Here is a 22,132-nt window from a genome sequence, read left to right on the forward strand (position 1 = left end):
AGAAACCTGCCATGAGTAACTACTTAAGGGGAAAAAACGAAATTAGGAAAGAAACCATTGATGATAACTCAAAGGGAAGCTCATTACTTTTCGAAGCGAGATCGGGATGCCTTAGAACACGCACGTATAAAGCGAGATATAAGAAGGAAGAAGAAGCATGTGCTTGCTGCGGTAAAGCTAGGGAAACGACGGAGCATATTTTATTAGAATGTGAAGACATCTATCCAGCGGTCGATTTAGGCACCACTGGCCTCCTTGAAGCCCTTGGGTTCAGCAGGAGCAGTGGTAAAGCAAACAGGTCCGCAATAGACATCAGTAAGAGGCGATTGGAGGATTGGTGGAAGAAAAGTAGGGAAACGACAAAGGACGGAGACGTACAAAAGCACAGTTCGCAATAGGGTATCAGAAAATTTGGACGTGGTAGTTCATAGTGTTTTTCTTTTCTCATTGGTTAACCTAGGTAGGATATTAGGCAGCATAGTAGCAAGAGCTTGGTGGCGCAAGCCACCGCCCCGTTCCAAAGGGGACGCTCATAACATCCATCCATCCATCCGTCTTGGGGGCTGTCTTGGATTTTGTGGCGGATGGACGTGCGTTTCGGGGCTCCGTGGCGACGACGAAATCATAAGTTTTTGTGCATGCTTTGAGCTTGCTTCTGTTTTTATTAGCTGTTTTTTTGTATTTAAATAGTAATTGGGCGTGCGGACGCTCCTGTGTCGAGGCTTCAGCGACTTCATTCGTGGCTAGGTGGTCTTTTATGCGAAGCATATTACGAGGGCTCAACCAAGGAGGATACATAAAAATTGCTTGGGCTCAACCCAGCTCCTCAGGCGCGGCGGTGACCATGAAATCACGTGACACCGTGACGTCACGACAGAGGAGAAGTGGCTTTGGCTCAACTCTTGCAAGACGGGCTGGGTGGGAATCGAACCAGGGTCTCCGGAGTGTGGGACGGAGACGCTACCACTGAGCCACGAGTACGATGCTTCAAAGCGGTACAAAAGCGCCTCTAGTGAATGCGGTGTTGCCTTAGAAACGAGCTGTTTCTAAGGCTCAGGCGTGCGACGCTTGCTCAGGCGCACATTTCGTTGCCGCGCCGAACGCTGCGTTGCTCGACGCTCACCGCGTCCAATGCGGGGCGCGTAGTCGCTGGCGGGTCGACGGGAACGCTGTCGCGTTCCACTCTTGAAGGCGAAGCAGGGTAACGCATGAGTTGTTTCTTCGTCTAGCCGAACCAAATATAGCCAAGGAACAGCAGTTCACCAGGCTAAACAGTGGTTCAACAACTAAAATAAAGGCTAGTATGCTTCGCATCCTGGGCTTAACCTTAGCTAAGCCACAGCCATTTTTTTTTCTTCTTGTTGGCTGATGTTTTTGAAGAGTTTTGTTTTGCATGGAGCGGGGGCGCAAATTTTGAATTCGTGGTAAGCGTGGTAAACGTGCCGGCTTTGTCTGGGTCTGGCGGTTTCCCTCGTTGGGCCTGGGTGCTAGGCGGGACCTGTTTGATAGGCCTATGTAACTATCTCAGCTAGCTCTTCGAAGTGATTTGGCGGACGTGCTCGTTGAGCCTGAGGAAGTAGGCCTAGCGATGAAACCAAACAAAGGGAAGGCCGCGGGGGATGCGGAGCAAGTGCAGTGCGACGAGTGCCTGCGCTGGTGCTCCCTCGACGAGACCAGTTTCCAGAGCTTAGCAGACGCGGAAGAGTCTAGCTTTACGTGCAGGCTGTGCGAAAAGGTCAGGGAAGCAGTCCAAAAACTGGAAGGAAATTGTACAGCCAAGTTCGAGGAGCTGAAAGCAGACCTGAAGGAGGAGCGGGAGAGGCGGTTAGCTTTGCAGGCGAAAGTCGCCGAGTTGGTCAAGGTGGAAGCGGTGCAGGCCGCGCAATTAGTAAGAACCGTGGCCGAGCTTGGAGAAGAGAAGGAAAGGAGAGCAGAATTGCATAGGCGTCTCGATGCGCTTGAGACGCGCGCAGCGGAGAATGTTGGGTCGGGACACCAAGCCGGAGGCAAAAGCACAAAGTAGGGTAGACCCTACATGCGAAGTCGGGGGCAGGGTGGCAGGGCAAGCGGTAGTCAGCTCGCCGCCGGTGAATCGGCGTAGTTATAGCGAAGCAGCGCAACACGCCCCGCGGGAGGCGACGCTGCAGCCACAGGAAGCCGGGAAGCAGGGAGAGGTAGGAGAGAGTGAAAGGGTGATTATCGCTGGCGACTCAAACATGGCTGGGTGCTCAAAAGCAATTGTGGAGAGGGTGAAAGGCGACAAAAGAGTGGCGGTAGGGACATTTCCAGGGCAGACACTGGGTTCTGTCATGGAGCGAGCAAAAGAAAAGCTCACGGAAAATGCCCACGTGCGCAACCTTGTCGTAGTAGCAGGTGGGCTAAATGACGTCCTGAACAGGAAAGGGCCAGGACTAGCCCAGCGCTTGGCGAAGGGGGTGGACGACTTGCGCGAGCTATCCCCTCAGGTGCAGATCGTGGTGTGCACGGTGCCGGAGGTGCCTGTGCGTGACAGTCACGTAATGGCTGCCAATGAGGCAATATGGAAAATGAGCCGAGAGAAAGGCTTCGAGGTTGTCGAAGTAAACAGGGAAGTGAGAAGTTGTGGTGGTTTTAAACGAGATGGGATCCACTTCAATTACAGGCTAGCACGAGAAGTGGGCTGGCGACTTGGGGGTCGCGCTGTTGCTTTTTTAGGGGGCCCGCGGGCGCTCGGGAGGTCAGAGTAGGTAGTAATAAAGAAGGTCCCCTAGGGGAACAGCAGAAGAGCATCGCCGTCGATAAGAGAAAAAGGAGGAAAGCAAGAACAAGAGCTCGCCATGCAATAGGCTACATAAACATGCAGGGCGGCAGAAGAAAGGAAAAGTGGGCAGAGATTGAGGAGCAGTTACATAGAGAACAAATAGGGGTGTATGCGGTTACAGAAACGCACCTTAGAGACTCAGAAGAGCCGCCAGTTATTGAGAATTATGTATGGGAAGGGTGCAACAGAACTAAGTCGGAAAGAAAGGGAGGGGGAGTCGGAATGCTCATCCATCAGGGAGCCAAACGGAAAAGAGTAAATTCACAATGTCAAGAGCATCTTTGGTTATCAGGTACAATGAGTGGGAAAGAAACTTGGCTTGGAGTTACGTATTTGTGGACCGGAATAAATTGCACAGAGAAGAATAAAGAGTTAGTGGAATGCATAAGCGCTGATATTAGGGGTTTCGAGAATGGTGCTGAGATAGTCCCATTAGGTGACATGAATGCCCACATACAGGATTTAGATGGCTATACCGACAATAACGGGAAGTTAATGCTAGACCTTTGCGAGCAACATAACCTCGTGATCGTGAATACAGGGCCTAAGTGTGAAGGACAGATCACGTGGGAAGTGGGAAACCGGCAATCGACCATTGATTACTGTCTGATGACAGAAGGAATTCAGGATAAGTTGAGAGAAATGGTCATCGATGAGGAAGGGTTTAGCAGCATAGGGAGTGACCATAAACGCATCATTTTGAAAATGGGATATGTAGTTGGGAAAGAGAGCGACGACAGCAAAATGGCCAGCCCAAATTTGAACGCTGAACAAATAGCAAATATAGTCACTAGAGTGGAGGAAGAAATTGGCAAGTCGCCAAGTAAGGGGTGGGAATATGGTGAGCTTCTAAGTGTAGTAACGACAGAAATACGGAAAGAGAAACAACACGTTCATTGGAAAGGAAAAAAGAAACCGAAAAGCTGGTGGAACAAGGAGATACGAGAAGCGATCGCCGAAAGACAGAAAGCATCTCGAGAGCACAGGCAGGCAAAGAAGGCGCAGTTGCCACAGGATGAAGTAACCGGTAAATGGGAAATATACCGGGAGAAAAAGTCTATGGTTCAAATACTGGTGCAAGCAAAATTAAAAGGTGAAAGTGAAAGTTGGTTGTCAGAAATACGTGAGAAAAAGAAGGCCGCACCTAGAATATTTTGGAATCACATAAAATTATTAGGCAGGAAATCAACAACAATACAACAACATATCCTAGACGAAGATGAAAACAGACTGGAAGGAGAAGCAGCAATAAATTACATCCAAAAAGTAACAGCCGAATCTTTCCAAGGCAAGGACGAGGTTGTATTTGAAGAAAAAAAGAGCATGAAAGAGACCCAAGGGGGAAAGGAGCTAGTGCTTACAAATTTAAACTGGAAGAAAGCGGAAGAGAAAATTCCTAAGCGCACAGCCACAGGGCTAGACGAGGTTCCCGTTAGGCTGATAAATGAACTGGGACCAAAAAGTAAGGAAGCTCTCGTGAAAGCAGTTGAAAAAACTTTAAAAGATAGACGAATACCAGACAGTTGGCGACAAAGTAGAATGAATTTAATTTATAAAGGTAAGGGGGAGAAAGACAGAATTCACTCGTATAGACCGTTGACCATTACATCGGTAATATACAGGCTAGCAATGCAGGCAATCAAATTAAAGCTTCAAGCATGGGCAGAAAATAATGACATTTTGGGAGAGCTTCAGAATGGCTTTAGAATAGGTAGGCGTTTGGATGATAACTTGTTTGTTCTTACTCAGTGTATTGAAATATCAAAAGCAGAAAGCAGACCGTTGTATGTGGCCTTTTTGGACATTACAGGAGCATACGACAACGTAGACCGCAGCATTTTGTGGGATATTCAGGAAGGGGAAGGCTTAGGTAACGATTGTATACAGCTTTTGAGAGAGATTTACCTAGAAAATACTGTTTGCGTTGAATGGGAAGGGATGAGGAGCGCGGAGAAAGTTCATATCAACAAGGGACTGAGGCAGGGGTGCCCTTTATCCCCGCTGCTGTTTATGATGTACATGGTGAGGATGGAGAGGGCGCTAGAAGGAAGTAATATCGGGTTTAATCTCTCATACAAACAGGCAGGTACAGTAATAGAGCAGCAACTCCCAGGTTTATTTTATGCGGACGACATTGTGTTGCTCGCAAACAAGCAAAGTGATTTGCAACGTCTGGCTAATATCTGTGGACAGGAAGGCAACAATTTAGGTTTGAAATTTAGTGTTAGAAAATCAGGTGTTATTGTATTCAATGAAAACAGTGAACAGAGAGTGGAGATACAGGGCCAAGAAATACCTCGGGTAACAGAATATAAATACCTTGGTATATGGATAAACGAAGGCAACGGATATATGGAAACACAGGAAAAAACCATAACAGTCAAGGGGAAGAGAAATGCAGCCATAATGAAGCACAGAGCGCTATGGGGATACAATAGGTACGAGGTCCTCCGAGGTATGTGGAAAGGGGTAATGGTTCCAGGACTTACTTTTGCAAATGCGGTTGTTTGCTTTAAATCAGGGGTACAATCAGGACTCGACGGGAACCAAAGGTCAGTGGGTCGCCTCGCATTGGGCGCTCACGGGAAGACTACAAATGAAGCTGTGCAAGGGGATATGGGCTGGACTAGTTTTGAAGTGAGGGAAGCTTGCAGTAAAATTGAGTATGAAGAACGGCTGAGGAATATGGAGGAAAGTAAATGGGCTGGGAGAGTGTTCAGGTATCTGTACAGGCAAAACATTGATTCACAGTGGAGGAAAAGAACTAGGAAGCTTACCAGCAAGTATGCGGCCTGTGGGGTGGGCAACACAGCAACAAAGAAGGTCAAGCGGAAAGTCAGAGAGGCTGAATTAATCTCATGGGTGGCGGCAATGGAAAAGAAACCTGCCATGAGTAACTACTTAAGGGGAAAAAACGAAATTAGGAAAGAAACCATTTATGATAACTCAAAGGGAAGCTCATTACTTTTCGAAGCGAGATCGGGATGCCTTAGAACACGCACGTATAAAGCGAGATATAAGAAGGAAGAAGAAGCATGTGCTTGCTGCGGTAAAGCTAGGGAAACGACTGAGCATATTTTATTAGAATGTGAAGACATCTATCCAGCGGTCGATTTAGGCACCACTGGCCTCCTTGAAGCCCTTGGGTTCAGCGGGAGCAGTGGTAAAGCAAACAGGTCCGCAATAGACATCAGTAAGAGGCGATTGGAGGATTGGTGGAAGAAAAGTAGGGAAACGACAAAGGACGGAGACGTACAAAAGCACAGTTCGCAATAGGGTATCAGAAAATTTGGACGTGCTAGTTCATAGTGTGTTTTTTTTTCTCATGGGTTAACCTAGGTAGGATATTAGGCAGCATAGTAGCAAGAGCTTGGTGGCGCAAGCCACTGCCCCGTTCCAAAGGGGACGCTCATAACATCCATCCATCCATCCATTTGATCTATAAATGCACACATAATAACCGTCAAACATAGTTAACGTGTAACTTTCTGCAAGATAAACAGACAACTGTTTTTATTAAACTTCCGTTATTAAAGCCTTTGCTTTATTATTTGAATAAAGGTTTGAGACCTCATAGACGTGTGATAAGCAGCAGCCCACTGGTATCGATTGCAGTTCGTGCCGTATTTGTGCAGCATCACGCAGGTTCGTCTTAATTAGCCAACAATAATATCTCAGCCAATTTGTGCATCCGACATTCGATAGCCGCTACCAGACGATCGTGTTTAAACACGGTAAATTTTATCAGCTGCGGCGTTTCACTGGCGCTATGGGTACATACACGGCTTCTGTCGTCAGCGGTCTGCCGCGCCTAGCCGCATAATAACGGTTTGCTTGAAGAAAATGTGCTAGCTAACGTGAACACTCGTCGCTGGAACTGAGCACAGTCTGTCGGGAAACTACCCAAGAAAGCGGATTAACCGTGCAGCTTCTGGGTGTGTGCACCGGCGAGTCAAAAGACACTGCTTCGCATTTTCAACTTTCCATTTCTTCGGGTGCAAGGGGGTAAAACAGATTGCTTAAGTCATCTTTTTTTTTTTCAAAGTGGAAAATCATAATAAAGTTATTGCTCTTCAAAGGCAAGTCAAGCAAGGCTCTTGTTATTTCGAGACGTTGCTAAAATTCCTAACACGGAGTACAGTATAAAAAATAAATAGCTTTGGCTGTCCACATGAAAGATACACTACGATAAATTCGCAGCAAATTAGTGCAAGTGTACTTCCGGTGATACTGTTGGATTAATATCATTTGATGCATAATAAAATTACGAGTGTTTATTACCTAGTAGCTGGCAAAAAATTCAATTCAGGCTTCACAAAACACAGCCCGCATGACGCTCCATCACAGAAAACACACACAACGCTGTTTTGAGTGTTTTCTGTCATGGAGCGTTTTGTGCACTGTTCTGGGTCATACATGAATCACAAACTCACCCACGCTTCCACCATAGTAACTGAGTCTTTATTCTTTTGCCTCCAGCCTCCAGGATGGTGCTCATTTTTGATCACCACTTTGGACTCTATTGTCTCTGGACATACAAGTCACCAGTGAATGTGTCACCACAGAGGCAGAATCCTCGCAAGGTATGTTTCTGAACACTTCAACTAGAACTGTGATTTGTTCATTTATTGGACAAACTTTTGTTTCACCATTCATTGTGTGCATGTTTGTCATGGCTTCATCATTTCTCTTTTCAGGAAGACGGACAAAAGAGAGATTATTGGTTTGCAAGCTGCCCACGCCAAGCCATAAGAAGCTCAACGGACACCATAATAACAACAGGTCCTCTTGAACTAGGTGCCTCACCATGAAACGTTTGCAAGTTTACCAGATAGAGGGCTGTGAGCCCTATCAGGAAAGCAACAGTCTACAGTTTTGTATCGTACCAAGCGGGAATGCTAAAATTTGACATACAAGCTTGCTTGATTTTAAGGGCATTTTATGACAATCGAAGAAGTAACAAGTTTGGTGCCAACTTGTTTCTTTTCTCGTCGTGTAGCAAGCTGCTACTTGGTAGTGCACAAACTTTGTCATATGCTATTTGCAAATCAGATTGACAGGCATTACTACCATGTATCACATGCTCCCTCATAATGTTAATTTGTTACATGAAACTGCAAAGAATTTTAAAGTCTTCAAAACCGCTAAGTGCAATATTGAGGAAATGATGCTTCATGTTCACTGAAAAACTCTGGCAGTCACTCCTCACTTTATTGTTTTTTTTTATTTAAAGTATGCTCAGGGCCATATGCCATTGAAGAGGGGAGTGGTTACAAAGCAGGAGAGTAAAACAAACAAGAGTAGTGAGTTTTGGTAATACAACGATTATCCTGATTATACAATGTTAGCTAATGTATTGCGAAAAAAGTTTGTTATCAGTGATGGCTACGATACTTGAGAGAAGGTGGTTCCATTCCTGAGATGTACAGGGGATTAAAGATTGAAAGAAAGACTTCATGTAGCAAGAATCAATCCCTGCGTTACTGCGATGATCGATGCAGTTTGAAATGTACTTGAGGCCATGGTATGAAGTCGTCGTGAAGTGTGGTATGACGGAAAATTTTATGAAATAGCAAAACATGGCGAATAGCTAGGGGAATAAGTGCTGGTTAGCTTCATTAAGGTTATACTCGCGGTACAGTTATAATTAGAAAGAATGATACGAGCAGAGTTATTTTGTACTAGTTCAAGTGAAGTAGTAAGACTAACACAACTGGGATATCATACTGCAGATGCATATTCAAGTTTTGAGCGTTTTATTGTCTTGTAAAGGTGTAGTTTTAAAGTAGACAGCGCTTTGGAAAAGTTGCGCTGTAAGTACCCGAGCAGGTGAATTGCATTGTTAATGACACTCTATATTGGTCCAATTTAATTTATTTGTAATGTGTACACCAATATATTTATAGGACATGATGAAATCTAAGGGAGCCTTGTTAAGACGGTAAGTGATAGGGTTAGAATTAGAACTGGATATTGCATTTTTCATTTGCAAAAATCAGTAACTAGGCTAGCCCTGCACCATAAGAAATGGCTAGAACAGGCAACTTCACACAACTGGCCTACTCCACACTTCTCAGACATGACGAACCAATAAAATCAAATTTTCTTTCTCTTCAAACAGCGGATGACATACCTGAGGACAGTGTGTTCACAAAAAGTTTTTGAAGTATACTCGAAGTTTGGCTTAACATTCAGCCAATCAACAGTGGACGAGCAAGGGAAGCCTCAGCGTGGGAACTTATCTTCGTCACCGCCCTTACAAATATGTTTGATTTTTGAAATGTTGGCTACAGGCTTAGGCTTCCCTTGCTCACCTCTGTTACTCAACTGACGTGTTCATCTCCTTGTAACCTTTTTGCATTGTTTGAATACGCAAACCGAGATGTTTGTTCAACATGAAACCGTAAATTGCATTTTACAAAAATCCGTGAGCATGAATTGGGCATACTTATATGTTCATTTAGTGTCCTTGTAAGCACTGTCTCCATGCCCACAAGATTGTCGTTCATTGCTTCAACACTAAGGTCCTCTTCCAATTGTGCTTGTGTTTTTCTTTTTCGTTCGCGCCATTTCCCTCCTGAGCACGGCTGGCTCGGCGCTTTAGTTCAGCGTAGCGAACGTTGTACGCTGTGTTTCCTGCTCTATGTGCTAGCGATATGCCGAGCTGTTGCGCATATAACTGCAGGAAGAAGCCTGAAGATGGTTATGCCATTTTTATGATACAACAAGGAAAGTGTGACGGCGTGCGCAGGAAGCAGTGGCTGCATGACATTGGCCGAAAGAACTTTGTTCCGACAAAGTACAGCGTTGTTTGCGAGCTGACGCATCTTTCTTATAGCTCGTAGCAAAGCATCCTGTAATGCTGCATTTTTTTTATTCTTCCGGCCTGCTTACCAGTGTTTTTGTCTCCACTGTCTCCATCGACAAACGAGAAGTATTTAGCTCCGTGCAAGCAGGAGCTAAATACTATTCGAAGCGGACAGGCCGCCATTGGAATATGAACCTGGCAACGTTTAACGCTAGAACATTATCTAGTGAGGCGAGTCTAGCAGTGCTATTGGAGAAATTAGAGGGCAGTAAATGGGATATAATAGGGCTCAGTAAAGTTAGGAGGACGAAAGAAGCATATACAGTGCTGAAAAGCGGGCACATCCTGTGCTACTGGGGCTTAGCGGACAAACGAGAACTGGGAGTCGGATTCCTGATTAATAAGGATATAGCTGGTAACATACAGGAATTCTAAAGCATTAACGAGAGGGTGGCAGGTCTTGTTGTGAAACTTAATAAGAGGTACAAATTGAAGGTTGTGCAGGTCTACGCCCCTACATACATCCAGTCATGATGACCAGGAAGTTGAGAGCTTCTATGAAGACGTGGAATCTGCAATAGGTAAAGTCAAAACAAAATATATACTGATGGGCAACTTCAACGCCAGGGTAGGCAAGAAGCAGGCTGGAGACAAGTCAGTGGGAGAGTATGGCATAGGCTGTAGGAATAGCAAGGGAGAGTTATTAGTAGAATTTGCAGAACAGAATAATATGCGGATAATGAATATTTTCTTCCGCAAGCGGGATAGCCGAAAGTGGACGTGGAGGAGCTGAAACGGAGACAAGAAATGAAATAGACTTCATACTCTGCACTAATCCTGGCATCATACAATATGTGGACGTGCTCAGCGAGGTGCGCTGCAGTGACCATAGGATGGTAAGAACTAGAATTAGCCTAGACCTGAGGAAGGAACGGAAGAAACTGGTACATAAGAAGCCAATCAACGAGTTAGCGGTAAGAGTGAAAATAGAGGAATTCCGGATCAAGCTACAGAACAGGTATTCGGCTTTAACTCAAGAAGAGAAGCTTAATGTTGAAGCAATGAACGACAATCTTGTGGGCATCATTAAGGAGTGTGCAATAGAAGTCGGTGGTAACTCCGTTAAACAGGATACCAGTAAGCTGTCGCAGGAGATTAAAGATCTGATCAAGAAACGCCAATGTATGAAAGCCTCTAACCCTACAGCTAGAATAGAACTGGCAGAACTTTCCAAGTTAATCAACAGGTGTAAGACAGCTGACATAAGGAAGTATAATATGAATAGAATTGAACATGCTCTCAGGAACGGACGAAGCCTAAAAGCAGTGAAGACGAAACTAGGAATTGCCAACAATCAGATGTATTCGTTGAGACAAAGCCGGCAATATCATCACTAATATGGATGAGATCGTTCAAGTGGCTGAGGAGTTCTATTGAGATTTATACAGTACCAGTGGCACCCACGACGATAATGGAAGAGAGAATAGTCTAGAGAAATCTGAAATCCCACAAGTAACGCTGCAAGAAGTAAAGAAAGCCTAAGGAGCTATGCAAAGGAGGAAGGCAGCTGGGGAAGATCAGGTAACAGCAGATTTGTTGAAGGATGGTGGGCAGATCGTTCTAGAAAAACTGGCCACCCTGTATACACAATGCCTCATGACTTCGAGCGTACCGGAATCTAGGCAGAATGCTAACATAATCCTAATCCATAAGAAAGGGGACGCCAAAGACTTGAAAAATTATAGACCGATCAGCTTACTGTCAGTTGCCTACAAGCTATTTACTAAGGTAATCGCAAATAGAATCAGAAACACCTTAGACTTCTGTCAACCAAAGGACCAGGCAAGATTCCGTAAAGGTTACTGAACAATAGACCACATTCACACTATCAATCAGGTGATAGAGAAATGTGCGGAATATAACCAACCCTTATATATAGCTTTCATTGATTACGAGGAGAAAGCGTTTGATTCAGTCGAAACCTCAGCAGTCATAGAGGCATTACGGAATCGGGGTGTAGACGAGGCATATGTAAACATACTGAGAGATATCTATAGCGGCTCCACAGCAGCCGTAGTCCTCCATAAAGAAAGCAACAAAATCCCAATAAAGAAAGGCGTCGGGTAGGGAGATACGGTCTTTCCAATGCTATTCACAGCGTGTTTACGGGAGGCATTCAGAGACCTGGATTGGGAAGAATTGGGAATAAGAGTTAGTGGAGAATACCTTAGTAACTTGCGATTCGCTGATGATATTGCCTTGCTTAGTAACTCAGGGGACCAACTGCAATGCATGCTCACTGACCTGGAGAGGCAAAGCAGAAGGGTGGGTCTAAAAATTAATCTGCAGGAAACTAAAGGAATGTTTAACAGCCTCGGAAGAGAACAGCAGTTTACGATAGGTAGTGAGGCACTGGAAGTGTTAAGGGAATACATCTACTTAGGACAGGTAGTGACTGCGGATCCGGATCATGAGACTGAAATAATCAGAAAAATAAGAATGGGATGGGGTGCATTTGGCAGGCATTCTCAGATCATGAACAGCAGGTTGCCATTATCCCTGAAAGGAAAAGTCTATAACAGCTGTGTCTTACCAGTACTCACGTACGGGGCAGAACCCTGGAGGCTTACGAAAAGGGTTCTACTTAAATTGAGCACGACGCAACAAGCTATGGAAAGAAGAATGATAGGCGTAACCAGAGTCCTTCCATGTTTTTCTGGTCACGAAACTCCGCCGTCACGCTATGGGAGAGGTTCATATGCTGCCCAAAGGTGCCGCAACGCGGCGCCATTGTGCCACAAAAGGCATTGTTCGCGTATTGAGACGCGTGCACAGTGCGAGGCGAACTGAGTGATCGGGTGCGTTCTGTGCATGTGCTGCGCTATTCTTCGAGTGCTGGGTTGTTTAGTTGAAGTGGCGGGGTGGGACAACAATGCCGAACACGTGTTGCAAGTAACAGCTGAAGTAGAATGGTGGTACCTCTAACAAGCCATTTAAAAAAAATTGCTGTATTTGTGATGTGGCTGCTTCTGTTCGTTTGAGAGTTGTTTTACCATGTGTTATGAAATGCTTATGCTTTACACTTTCTTGTTTATAGAAACAAACGATTATGTATTCTGTATTTATTGCCATTCGTTTCCTGGTATTTGTTTCCTGCCCCCCAATGCATATCTCTCACGTTTGATGTTATTTCTTTATGCTTATTATATCAGTGTCATGCTTTTAACAAACTTCTTGCATTGTGAATAGTGGACCATTCGTGACCGGAGGCCTCTGTGCTGTTTGTATTTCGCTCCGCTTATTTTACATGATAAATAAATGATCGTGCTTGTATGTTGTTTATCTTGCATTAATCCTATGTAAATCTCATCGCTTTGCAGACATTTAGGTGCATTTAAAGACATATAATAGCGAAGTTTGTCTTGCATTAATCCTACCTAAATCTCATTCAGACCTTTATTTACGTTTATTCAAATTTAGTTCCATTTTAAAGGATCCCAGGTGGTCAAAATGAATCCTGAGTCCCCCACTACGGCGTGCCTCATAATTGTGTCGTGGTTCGGGCTCTTAAAATCCCAGATTTTAAAATTCTTTTTTTGGTCTGAGACCGCCTCAAGCTCCATGTTATGAGCGGTTTTTTTCGTCTCGGGCGCTCATATCATGGCAGAAGACGTGCTCCGGCAGTAATTTAAGCATACTCAATGTTAAAAATAGTTACGTGAAACTAAAGCGACCGTTGAGGAAGTCGAGAAAGCTAGAATACCGAGGCTGCCCCACACACAACCACAGCGGTAGCAGCGTTCGCATGCCCTCACATGCATGGTTGCGCCTCTAGCGGCGGGCGCTGGCTCTATATGAAACTGAGGCGGTAATTTCATGACCAGAAAAAAAAATGGAAGGGCTCTGGCGTAACGCTAAGGGATAAGAAAAGAGCAGATTGGGTGAGGGAACAAACGCGAGTTAATGACATCTTAGTTGAAATCAAGAAAAAAAATGGGCATGGGCAAGACATGTAATGAGGAGGGAAGATAACGGATGGTCATTAAGGGTTACGAACTGGATTCCAAGGGAAGGGAAGCGTAGCAGGGGGCGGCAGAAAGTTAGCTGGGCGGATGAGATTAAGAAGTTTGCAGGGACAACATGGCCACAATTAGTACGTGACCAGGGTAGTTGGAAAAGTATGGGAGAGGCCTTTGCCCTGCAGTGGGCGTAACGAGGCTGATGATGATGATGAACAAACCTTAATCCACACTAATCCTTCATCCACCTTAGTCCTCCTTCATTCCACCCTAATCCACGATAATCCTCCTTAATTCACCCCAATCCACCTTCATATGCTTTAATCCACCCTAATCCTTCATTCACTTTAATGCACCTTCATCCACCAAAATTCTCCTTAATGCCCCTTAATCCTTTTTCATTCTGTTTTATTCATCTTAATCCACCATAACCCTTTCTAATCCACTTCTTCGACTTTAATCAACATTAATTTGCCTTAATACACTTTAATCCTCCTTAATAAACCTTAATTTATCTTAATCCAATCACAAATCAATCATTACTTTGCTAATCAGTAATCATCCCTTATACATGGCTGCACATGCTTTGGTTCGCTTCCGGCCTTCCTTCAGTCAAGTGATATTTTCTGTAGCTCACAACACGACCTTGAAACAGATCTAAGGCTTTCGCTTAATAAGCCATGCGCAAAGAGATGTGCCACAAGCAATATAGACCAGACACACAAAGTAATCCACTTCATGATGTGGCAGAAAAATTGCCTGAAGAATAGAACTTGCCTCAAAGCTCCTATTACATCACAGCTTTAAGAAAAAAACCAACCTCCTCAAACGTTGCCTTTAGCATTATCGATGCCGTTATTAGCATTTCTCAAAATTTTCAACACCACTGGGGCGTGCAACAGGCCCACAATAACACCTCTATAGAATGCTGCGGCCCGCCCACGGGAGCCCAGGAGAAAAAGTGTGCCCTGCACAGCCGGCGGGCAAGGAGAATTGAGGAGGAAAGCACTGCGAAGAGGAGAGTGTCGCTACTTTCAAATTATCAAGGGGGTTTAGGCTGGACTAGTTTTGAAGTGAGGGAAGCTCACAGTAAAATTGAGTATGAAGAACGAGTGAGCAATATGGAAAAAAATTAATTGGCTGGGAGAATGTTGAGCTATCTGTACAGGAAAAACATTTATTCACAGTGGAGAAAAAGAACTAGGATGCTTACCAGCAAGTATGCGGCCTGCAGGCTGAGCAACACAGCAACAAAGAATGTCAAGCGGAAAGTCAGAGAGGCTAAAACAATCTCATGGGTGGCGGCAATGAAAAAGAAACCTTTCATGAGTAACTACTAAAGAGGGAAAAACAATGCAGCTTTGGCTGCTATAATGTGCTGACATAGCAAGCAAATGCGCTCCTTGGTAGTACATGGGCTATACAAGACTGGCAGCACACAAGGCAGCATCCATCCCTCTATGCCGAATGAATGCAGTTAGGCGAACCCGGAGTGATGCTGCCAGGACAACTAAAGCGGGCATAGCCAGCCATGCTGTGCAAGTGGACTGCAGAAGCATAGGTGAGTATGCTCTCCAGGAACAGCACAGAAGATGACTATCCCTAGGAAGAGTGTCCAAAGACAGCACAAGTGCAACCAAGGACAATCATGACTGAAGCTTGAAGTCCGATGTAAATAAATATTTTCACTGAGCTTGCCTCATTCGTATCATACGTGCATGAAACATTATTTTTTTCTTCTTTTCCCTCCGCTATCCTCAAATCTCGCCTCATATTATGAGTGTCTATATTACATGCGCGTTTTATGGTACGTTTGATTGTTGGATGTTTGCAAGCGTAGCAGTGAATTCAATTACTAAAACATATTGCAATAAATTTTACGGGGAGATTTGGAATGCAGCAGTTGAAAAATAGGAAAGATCAATTGTTGAAAAGTGTATGTATCAGAGCGGCTGGGCCTGCTCGCATAAATCTGAATGCACCAACTCCTTTTCTTATGGGTTTTGGGGATTTAAATGACTAGTGCACGGATCATTCATGCGTATCAAGGGGCGGCAATGTAGTATTCGAGGTGTAAAAAGGTCACATAACTGTCATTGCTGTGCTAACATGACCAAGATTTTGTCATATAATTTATTTCTATTTTCACTAGTGCAGAAAACTTGAAAATTTGTAGGCATGACCAAGTGCACCTTATGCTTGGAAAATCAGGGGACATGATTTTTCGGGCCATGCTGGATTTGTAATCTTATAATCTGAACGTAAGTGCAGGATTTCAGCTGTCATTGTGCCTAGTTCTTTCAGTATATTGGTAAATTAAAAGTCCTCTACATAATGCTAGTAAATTCACTTTTTATTCCTCACCTTCAGGGGCACTAGACAAACATGAAACATTTCCGTGGGTAAATTATACCACATTAGCTTGTATTACAGTGTTTTAAGAACTCCTACATCATATCAAATTCGCTCGACAGTTCCAACTATTTCAGTGACCTGGGAGAAAAATTTAATGATAGTTCAGAGACTTGTTTGTCTCAGTTTAGCGACATGCTCAGAAAAAACTTCGCAATACTGGCACCAATATGTCAAAAATGACAGTTTCTGTTCCGGTTTGGCACAGGAAGTCTGCAGGAGACGTAGCCAAAAAGTGCATCTGTGGTAAAATATGAGGGCATAGCCAGTGGTGATAAAATAGAATCATAATACGTGCTTGCCTATTAAAAGGCACTCATGCTGTGCAAGTGGAAGTTCAGTTAACAGCCAGAAAACCATCATACATGATCGGATTATCTATGACATGATTGAAGGAAAAAAAAGTGTTAGTCATTCAACTTTTAAAGGGCCCCTCACCAAGTCTGGTCATATTGAGCTGACAAGTGCCATGTATACAATGCGTGCTAATGATTGTGTTTGCTAAGTATTACATCGCTACCTGCTGCGGAAAAAGATGCAATTTCAAACAGAATGCCGTTTTCCCTTTTCCCCGCAGGCACTGCACTCCAAGCCAGATGCTTGACGTATATGTGCAAGTGCGCCTCCGTACACAGGGCGTCTACCAAGTTGACATTTCCAAATTCCCTGAGTTTTCCAGGTTTTTCCTGAGTGCCTTTGCAAAACTCTCTGAGTGACACAGAGCTATATTTTACGTCAAGACAGGCTGAAACCACGTCGCCCAATGCCGTCACTCTCTAAGCATATGAAAAAATAAAAAAAAAACTACTTAATTCAGTTTGAATACTAAGGAGTAGTGTTTATTTTATTCAAAAAGAGGATAGAAAGGAGGGATTAGTAAAATGCACAGCAAATAAAATGTCTTCGAAAAAAGTTGCAAATCGAGTCGGATCCGACATCCTCAAATACGAGCAAAAAGGAGATGCATACAGAATCAAATACTTTCGAATATGAGCGATTTCTATCAACTGATAGCAAGCTCAGTGATATGAGGCCCGAACTTTGTCACAATTGAGATTCTCTCCCAACAGCTCGTAAGTCAACCTCAACTGTACTGACATACTGTCAGCCCGCATATAATGCCTCAGTGTTGTGTTTCACTGCTTTAAAGAGTTTATTTCGGTTTGGATGAGGGACACCCGCATCTCGGCATCAGCCAACACTTTTTTCTTTAGCTCAAGCTCCTTCAAAGTGGCGGCAGCATGCTTCCTTTCCTGTTCATTCCTCAATATGTAGGTTCTTTCTGTTCTTGTCCTCTTTCCGCCACTCGTTCACCCCACGGACCATTTGAAGCATCTTAATTCTTGGTTAGTTGCGCAGTCCAAATTCGATTTTTCGAACACCTTAGAGGCCGCGAAAACATCCGAAAAATCAGCCGGCTGGAAAAAATAAATGCATGTCATTTACTGCCCTTTAGGGGGCTCAAACAGCCACAGGCACATTCGAAAACGCTCTGAAGGCCTGTCGGTACACGTATTAGGCATAGCGGTGCTTGTACTGTAACAAGATACCGGATGCACGCGTGTGTAATTAAGGAATACATACTGTGTCCTGTGGCAATAGCCCCTTCCCACTCTTGTTATGCTTCACTGTAATACATTTTCGTATGCTTCACCAAGTAACATTTCTGTAAGGAGGCGAAGCTGACTTTCAGGAACTGGCTTTATGCAACGCATTGTGCTTTCCAAGCTTCTAAGCCAATCGCAAGGACCACAAAGGTGCAGTCAGTACCATTGCTGACAGCAGCGAATTCTTTCAATGAAAAACACGGCACCTAATGGCGATGAGCTAACAGCGAAAGTCGAAGCAGCTAGGTCTAGCGTTGCCGCATTGGTGGCTACGGCTTCGAGTGGATCTGCATGCGAGAGTGCCGGTTCGAGGCGGCGAAGTAATCAAAACGGCAGTGGTGATGGCTTTGATTAATGCCGTTTCGGACCTGCGGTCACGGCAAAAAGTCTGGAAAATCGGACGGCAAAAGGTACTCGCGTCCGAAATTTCAAACGTTCTGATAAACTGACTCTATGGGGTACGCGGTGGTGCCGCGAAGCTGTCCAAATTATCGGGCATCCCGAAAGTCGGTCGTTGACTGTACACTGGAAACTCCTCCAGCCTTCGACAGGGCGTCAAATACGATTCATTACGATTCCTGTCTATTACTCGAGCCAGCATTACCGCGACTTTCGACCCTTTCAACAAAATTACCAATTTTCCCTGATAGAGGTACAATTTCCCTGAGTTTTCCCTGAGTTTTTGCAGACTACTCAAAATCCCTGAGAATTCCCGGTTTTCCCGGTCGGTAGACACCCTGGTACATCTGTCTTTACTATTGTACTATGACGTCGCTCACAGTGACACATGGCTTCTAGAATTATTCAAGGCAATATCTGTCATTTGTGTAATCTGTAGCTTCAATAGATGAATTAAAATTTAGAGAAATAATAAAACACACAAACCTTTTTCTGTGTGGTTTTGTTTTACTGCGCACTGCAGCAAGAGAGATGTAATTCTGTTTTGTCTGCTTGTTCCCATGTCATGCAGTTGCGTGTGCAGACACCAAAACTATGCCACATCAGTAAAGAAAAGCATCTGTATCTTGTTATGAATCGGTGCTGTGTGGCTTTCCAGAGAATCCTGTAATGTGACCTCGACATATCGCAATGCATTTTAAATGCACCTGGTAAATACCAAGGGTAGTGATGTCACCTTGCTGCATACAGCCTGAGAAAGTAGCAAAGGTGCATCATTCACTGGTTGGTCATGATGCACAAGAATCCAGATCTTAAAAAGTGTAGTGAGTGCAGTAATATGTCATAGTAAAGACAATGTCCTTCTTAATGAGTCACTCGAACTTTTCTGTATCAGGTATGTGTGCTTCTAGCCTCTTGTGTAGGCTGATGCCGAATGTATTGCAGACTAAAAATTTGGGCCAATCCCAAAGATAGCGCAGTCAAATTTAAGCAGTCCGATGTTCCTTCTACTCCATTTGCGAGGGGCCATGCAATAGAGTGCCATGGGCAGTGACTCCGCATTTTTCTTGACCCCAACTCACTTAGAATTAAATTTTCTTTGATGGACTTCAATCAGAGGATGAATCACCTACCAACGTTCTTATGCAGCCTAAACAAATGTGTGGTGGAAAACAGGGGTCTGAAATCTCACTTTGAATAAATTTTAGATTACCATGTAAAAAATTCGTAACACCACAGCTACTTTTCTGGGGAAATGTAAGCTCGTGTTTTATCATATTTATGCAGTAAGACAACAAAAATTTAATAGGCAGCTCAAAAGACTGATTGCACTTAGCACCGATTAAATTTTCAAGGCATCAAAAAATGAGTGTTAATGGGAACAATAAATGGAGGCAAGAGAAGACAGGGCCACAGCATAGGTAAAATACTTTGATATTTGACACAAGGCACATACCGAGCCAATATCTATCTTTCTGTGAGACAGTTGCTGATGTGGGGTCCATGGCCTAAAAGGTCTCTTCATAGATGGCTGCAATAAACACAAACCATTGCGGTAAAACACTGAAACACATTCTCGACCGGCACAATATATGTGCTCAAGCAAAGCAAGCTCAAAACATGGAACTGCAAGGACTCTACTAAACCTCTACTAAGCCAGCTGATGATAATCAGTAATTAAACAGTTCAAAATGAACAGACCTTCTTCATCTTCACTTTGCACAGCACTTGCTTGTTGCTTCCTAGAAAGAAAAATAACATTGATAAGCAGAAGTCTTGACTGCCCTCTATACGAGGGCAGAGTCTGGGTAATAGAAGACTCAAGTGCTCATAGCTACGACATCACGCATGCATCACAACAATCCACAAATTATACAAAGCAACACACACGCAAAAGCAGTGTTAAAGATATGGCTCATGGGCATAGTTTTCTTTCTTTTTTAAGCATTTGAAGTTCTTCTCTCGACTGAAATGGTAGTTGTTACCAGTGGACATAATCGAAATCAACCACCCAGCTTGGTACACAACTCTCATTATTATTACTTTTTTTCATTCATATAACCTAAAGGCCCTTTTACAGGCATTACATAGGGGGTTATTTAACATTACATAACATATTACGGTGAATAAATAATGAAGATGAGCGTCATTTGCTGAGAACAGAACTTGATAAAACGTACTGAAAAATACACTGAAAACACTGAGAAGATATTGGAAAAAGTAGAACTAAAATGGTAGTGGCAACAATAGAGACTAATACGATTCTAAGCAGTCAGCACAATATAATTCCAACAGTATAATTCAATAACCACTTCAGTTTGCAAAGAAGTGTCATGGTTATTGACAGAAACGATTTCCGCAGGCAGCTTATTCTAATGGTAAATGGCAAGGAACAATGGTGAATGATGCATAAGCTTGCTACGAGCGATCTTTGGTTGTACTTTAAAGCTGTGGTCTGATCGAGGAAAGTTGCAATGAGCCGGTTTGATATGAGATTCTGTAAATGGCGCAGGATTGTGATAAAGTCGGTGAAAGTGAGATAACAGGGTAACGAGTTGTCGCGCTTCCAGTGAACATAAATTTAGATGAGATTTGATACCAGTAATGCTGGAGTAGCGAGAGTACTTCCTTGTGATAAACCTAGAGGCCTTATTTTGCAATGATTCGAGTTTCCCGGCAAGGTATGCTGGATGCGGGTTCCAGATGATGGCGGCATATTCTACTTGGGATCTGACTAAAGTTGTGTATGCTAGAAGTTTGGTTTCCTGATTTGCGGAATGTAAATGAGGCCTAATGAAACCCAGGGTCTTCGACGCTTTGGTGGTGATATAATCAATGTGTTTATGCCATGTCAGGTCTGAAGAAATATGAACGCGTAAGTATTTTACTGGAGAAACTTTCTCAATGGCCATGTTACTGATAGAATAAAAGGAGGACACAGTGAGTTTAGTTGTGGTAAATGTTACAGCTTTTGTTTTGGAAACATTAACCTCCATCTGCCATTGTTCACACCGCTTAGCGAAAATTACATCACTTTGATCAACACTTTTTCTATGCACTGTTAAACATTTCCATTGGAGCCCTTCTAGCAGTAACTTGATGCACTGTCTGGAATGACAACTGAACTTTAACTATTTGTCAGTTTGACAATTTTAGGCAGATTGGGAGTCTGGAAAAATAGACCTTTGAGTGATGACATCGCTAAGATCAGCCTCCAGTGCTCCTAGTACTTCCATTAAAGAAATACAAAAAATTTCCGCTCCGGTCGACTCTGCAACAATTTTTATATGACAGCAACAGTGAAGACACAGAAGTTTCTCTCGGGTAATGAATTTTACAATCAGATGTACAGACTTTTTCAATGATCAGGTCTCAAACAATGGCAGGTGCTAGTGAGTTTGTGCTATTTTGATAATTGTATTAGGCTAGTAGTGTGCCACTTTATTTACCCCCCCCCGTGGATAGCTTTTATCCATCACCGCTTCGACAGTGTCTAACAAAAAAAAATCTCACTGCCCTTCCACTGTGTGAAGAAGGATGATCAGCGAAGCTGTGTATGTAGGCCCCTCCTTAATGGCGAACCGCACCTCTGCCGCGGGTCAGCCCAGCATTGCATTATCTCCAGGATCGGCTCACGTATGGGGAGTGCTTAACGCCTGCTTCACCTCCGCCGTGGTTTGGCCTAAGTTTGGCCCGGCATCGCACTGTCTCCGGGATCAGCCCACATGTGGGAAGTTTCTTGCTTATGACACGAAAATTTCCTTGGACACTAGAGGTATACAGCGTCGCTGTAATTATTACGAGTAGCACGAAGTCAATTTTATACCAACCTTCGATCAAAGTTTGACTGCCTAATCTATGGCATTTTGATCACTGCCTGTGCAAGTGCCCTTATATATTACTGTACAACACTCTATTGTGCAACACTCCACATTACTGTACAGCACTGCACAGGAACTGAACAGAGCATGTAGAGGCTCCAGTGCCAGTCGGTTGCCCACTAGACCGCCTTGCTTGCATAGAAATGCCAATGAAAAGCAACAATCAAGTATGAGGAGGCTTCTGCATGCTATCTTATCTGACAACC

General features: G+C 43.9%; 2 protein-coding genes across 8 annotated transcripts in view; one reads left to right on the plus strand and one right to left on the minus strand.

The window, feature by feature from the left end:
- The first annotated feature begins 565 nt into the window (after positions 1–565).
- LOC135906119 (uncharacterized) lies at positions 566–17,452 on the plus strand. 4 transcript variants are annotated; one of them, XM_070525054.1, is made up of 5 exons: positions 1,209–3,827; positions 7,280–7,383; positions 7,498–7,582; positions 15,105–15,188; positions 16,617–17,452. In XM_070525054.1, the coding sequence occupies exons 1-5, from the start codon at positions 2,837–2,839 to the stop codon at positions 16,727–16,729; spliced, it is 1,377 nt and encodes a 458-aa protein (XP_070381155.1). In that variant the 5' UTR covers positions 1,209–2,836; the 3' UTR covers positions 16,730–17,452. The 4 variants fall into 4 exon arrangements, 1 of the variants encoding a protein (XP_070381155.1); XR_011508368.1 differs by lacking the exons at positions 1,209–3,827; positions 15,105–15,188; positions 16,617–17,452 and adding an exon at positions 566–977 and having other exon boundaries at positions 7,498–12,946; XR_011508367.1 differs by lacking the exons at positions 15,105–15,188; positions 16,617–17,452 and having other exon boundaries at positions 1,209–3,092; positions 7,498–12,946.
- The window catches only part of LOC135906118 (proteoglycan 4-like), a 108,715-nt gene continuing 96,643 nt past the window's right edge, over positions 10,061–22,132 (minus strand). For 3 of the 4 annotated variants that reach the window (XR_010565637.2, XR_010565638.2, XM_065437344.2), the window contains 2 exons: positions 19,747–19,787; positions 19,464–19,576 (listed from right to left, as the gene is read on the minus strand). Coding sequence is in view for 1 of the 4 variants with exons in the window: in XM_065437344.2 (XP_065293416.1) it covers positions 19,554–19,576; positions 19,747–19,787 (64 nt within the window). In the remaining 3 variants the exon portion in view is untranslated. Of the gene's footprint in view, positions 10,181–19,463; positions 19,577–19,746; positions 19,788–22,132 lie in introns of those variants that run through there. The other variant, XR_010565636.2, reaches the window with a different exon arrangement.

Source organism: Dermacentor albipictus, chromosome 9 (assembly GCF_038994185.2).
Source record: "Dermacentor albipictus isolate Rhodes 1998 colony chromosome 9, USDA_Dalb.pri_finalv2, whole genome shotgun sequence".
NCBI classification, from domain to species: Eukaryota; Metazoa; Arthropoda; class Arachnida; order Ixodida; family Ixodidae; genus Dermacentor; species Dermacentor albipictus.